Here is a 3,967-nt window from a genome sequence, read left to right on the forward strand (position 1 = left end):
CTTTGTCCACCACTGTGTATACCCATTTTCATCTCACTTCTGAATTTGTCAGAAATGAGTGGAAATAGTAAAAATATATTAGTTTTRAGGTTACAACTTAAACACTAAGGTACACTTTCAAGTTTACTGCTGATATTTTTAGTCGTTGTTTGGCCATCAGTATATCAGCTCTGATCATTAAGTTTTGTTTCCTCTTGTTAACAGCTTCTGGTGGGAAAATGAGTGAAAAAAAATTTATTATTATTAGGCAGAAATGTGTCAGCTCAAACAATTTGCTCCTGCAAAGTTCTGAGGATCTCAGGCTAATAGTAATTAGTGACCTACAACAAATGATTTGCAGTTCTAGCTTTATTTTATTTATAGAGCTTTTACCCAGAACAAACCATCTAATTGATTTTATTACTGTAACAGAACAGATAAGTATGCCAGCAGTTTACCCAACGTCAGAATTTCAAAAAAGCCTCTTTGTGGGTGGCGTATGCTGTTTTTTGATTGACATTGCATTTTCAAGACAAAAATAAGTTGGTTTTATCAAATAAATATTATTATTTTACATTTATTGCATTCTTCAAAACCTGCAGTGCTTTGCTTTACACAGCTCTGCCACAGTATGTGTCTGAACACGTGCTCTTTTAGTATTTTTCACATTTTATTTTATTTTTACAATTTCTTTGAAAAGAACTCAAACAGAAAAGTGAAATATGACTATGATTTTACTGAGATTGTGAGACAAAGGTCATTCCCAGCATAGTTTCTTCCTTTTTATGACACAATAAATCAAAAGAACCAAAACAACTAAACTGTAAGCTTTGTGCAGATTGAGAGATGAGAATATGTTTTTATCCAGTTATACAGGTGCTGTAATAAACAGCACTGCTGGCATCAGAGAGAGCAGATATTAAAGGACTGGTCCCATCATCAACACTAATACTGCTGACAGTGCTGTTATTGCTACTGCTTGCACTGCTGCTGCTACAACCAGTCAGGATTTTTGGCCCAGCTCCAAAGTCCCCACCAAGTGCATAGACCTCCTCTCGATTTCTCCCCATGTTTACATACTGGTCAAATTCATGCCTGTCCACTGCAGACCAATAGTCTGCAGAAGACCCCATTTGCCCACTTGTCTCTATGTTTGAGTGCTCTGAGTGCATGGAGCGGACAAAAGTCGCTGAAGGGGAAATGCCTGAGGACAAGCAGGAATTGGGAGGAGTTTCGGGGGGAGGTGAAAGCTGCCCCAGTTGACAGGAAGTGAAATGTGTAGCAGTTGTGGTGCCACTCCCATAAACTTGGCCAAAGTAACCAACAGGAGCTGTGCTCAGGGTTGTTTGCTGGCATTTCACCGGCTCAGCGAGGCTGAGGGCGGGATGAGGGTAGGAAACCAGGGAGAAAGAGTCAACTACAGGTGGGGGACATTTTGCAGGATTCCTTAAAGCTACTTGGTGAGTGGAGGCATGAGTGGGATTCAGTCTGGAGGTCATGTTTGAAGTCATATTTGATTCAGCAGAATTTATTCCAGAGTCAAGTCTCAAATTTCTACCTGGACTACAACTGGAATTTAAAGCAGCGCCAGAACCTAYAGCATGGATGGAACTGTGGGGACTGGAACTAGTGTAGTGACAGCTGTACGGCTGGTTATGGTGATGGTGAAGGTGGTGATGGTAACCATTCCAACCTCCTAGCCCTGCCTCCTCTTGTATGTGTTGAGGGAAAAACACAGACTCCCCTGCTCCATCCTTCAGAACATCAAGAGGGGACATCTCTGGAGTGGGTAATCCATAACTCTCCAGCTCTGGTTGTCCTGGGGCCTGGAGGTCCCTGAAGTGCCCCAAAGATGGTAGAAGGTGGTGGGGAGAGTTATGGTGTGAGGGATGTGCAATTGGATGTCCATAACCAGAACTTCCAGAGACACTTTCTGTACTGAAAGGCGAGACACCATGTCCTAAACCAAGACCCGATGCCCCACCCTGAGTTAAGCTGTGCATCAGGAGGCCTGGTTCAACTCGCTTCAGTTTTTTGGTGGTCTTTTTGCGGCGTGGCCTGTACTTGTAATTTGGGTGATCCTGTAGGTGTTGGACACGAAGACGCTCTGCTTCCTCCACAAATGGTCTTTTGTCGATGGCACTCAGGGCCTTCCATGACTGGCCTGAGGGAAACAGAGAAGGCAAATGAAAGACAAATACGACACATTTCAGCAAGAAAAATAGGGAGAATATTGGATTGTACAACATGTTTTTATTGTGTCATTTAACTTGTAAAGGTTTAGTGAAGTTTATAGTCTTGTTAAAAAAGTCAATTTTTGTTCTGTTCTACACTGTAAAAAATCCAACTTCGTTTTTTTGGGATGAAGAACAATTTTCAGTTGAAAAAAACTTGAAAAACTAAGTCAGACATATTGGGAACAATAAGTTAAGTCGGTCCAAAAACGAAGGCAGTTGTAATCTTAAACATTATTTTATGAGTTGTCAGTATTTATATCACTAAGTTGTGGGTCGTTGCAACAGTTGAAAGTGTTGCTAACTTACATTATTTTGTTGTGAAATGCGGGAAAGACAACTTTGGGAGTTGACTTTTGAGTTCAAGGCATAGTGAACTACTCTCACAAAGATAACTTTTGTTCTTATACTTCTGGTTTGTATTCAGTCCAAACTTTTAGTGCTAATAATGTTTAAAAGAAAGAGCAGAAACTCGATTTGAATGTATTTGTTTTCCCTCTTCCTGCTTCTTCCTCCTATCAGCTCAGATGTCAGAGTTCTGGCTCCGCCTCTTTCTTGCTGAAATGGATAATTCAGTAATAATTAAAACTCACCTCTGAAAAAGACAAACACTTTAATCTGTGATGCATGAACCATTTTGAGTTGTGTTCTGTTGTCACATTCAGGCTTGATTTGGTATCTGTGTTAAGTTTTGGTTACTGACTGTAGCCGACACCACAGATATATAGAGGGGAAATGGCCGGGACAGTTAAGTGTCATCAAGTACCAATCCTGACGACTGAGTAAGCTGTTGTCTACATTGACACAAGCTCATTCTAATGTAGTCAGCAGTAGCAGATAATTCTCTGCTAAACATTTTTCCTACAAAAAAAATCATTGATGTGATGATAAAATTTAAATTACTGCAACTCAGTGAAGGTCACAGAATTCAGGATTTATAGTTGTTAAAATTTTTAATAACTGGAGTAAGAGAAACATGAGATTCATAGTTTGTACAACTTAAATTTTAAAGTTACTGCTACTTTCATGTGAAGTACAAGACAGCATACAAAGTTCTTACAACCTAAAACTTTAAGTTTCTACAACTTCTGGTTGAGTTACAAAAACAAGGAAATCGAAGTTTGGTAAACTCAAAAGGAAAAAAATAGTTAAGTTGAAGTCCAAAACTTAAAAATGCCCTGAAGTTTGTTGCCTCACAATTTTGAGTTCTGCCAACTTGTCTTTTTTAACAGTGTAAGGTGTTATGTATCAGGGCATAATAAAAATGATTCTTTACCAGGTTCTAAAATGATGCAAATCTAATCTGTAGTATACAAAAACACCCAGCAGGTTCCAACATTTCATTATTTATTAAATAAAACAAAGCCAAAATTGAAAAGTTATGTGTGRAAAAACTGTGTCCGCCCTTTCTGTCAAACACAAACTGTCAGTTTGGTGGTGGAGGCTGATTTGGGTTTGTTTTTCAGCCACAGGACCTGGGCTCCTTGTAGTCACTCAGTTAACCATGAACTCCTCTGTAGACCAAAGGATTCTGGAACCAAATGTGAGGCCATCTGTCTAACAGCTGTAGATTGGAACAAACTGGGTCATGACGCAACAGATCAATAATCCTAAACACAGCAGCTAATCTGCAACAAAACAGCTGAAAAAAATATATATAGCCTATATATACACTCACCGGCCACTTTATTAGGTACACCACGCTAGTAACGGGTTGGACCCCCTTTTGCCTTCAGAACTGCCTCAATTCTTCG

The 3,967-nt window shown here is 39.6% G+C and overlaps 1 protein-coding gene across 1 annotated transcript in view; it reads right to left on the bottom strand.

Annotated features, from left to right (window-relative positions):
* Window positions 1–1,254: 1,254 nt before the first annotated feature.
* Window positions 1,255–3,967, bottom strand: part of LOC106534096 (transcription factor SOX-17) — a gene marked incomplete at its 3' end in the record, with an annotated part of 6,275 nt that continues 3,562 nt past the window's right edge. Inside the window, 1 exon segment of the mRNA XM_014030608.1 lies at window positions 1,255–2,143. Coding sequence (XP_013886062.1) covers window positions 1,255–2,143 — 889 coding nt within the window.

This window comes from Austrofundulus limnaeus, unplaced genomic scaffold (assembly GCF_001266775.1).
Source record: "Austrofundulus limnaeus strain Quisiro unplaced genomic scaffold, Austrofundulus_limnaeus-1.0 Scaffold1090, whole genome shotgun sequence".
Classification (NCBI taxonomy): domain Eukaryota; kingdom Metazoa; phylum Chordata; class Actinopteri; order Cyprinodontiformes; family Rivulidae; genus Austrofundulus; species Austrofundulus limnaeus.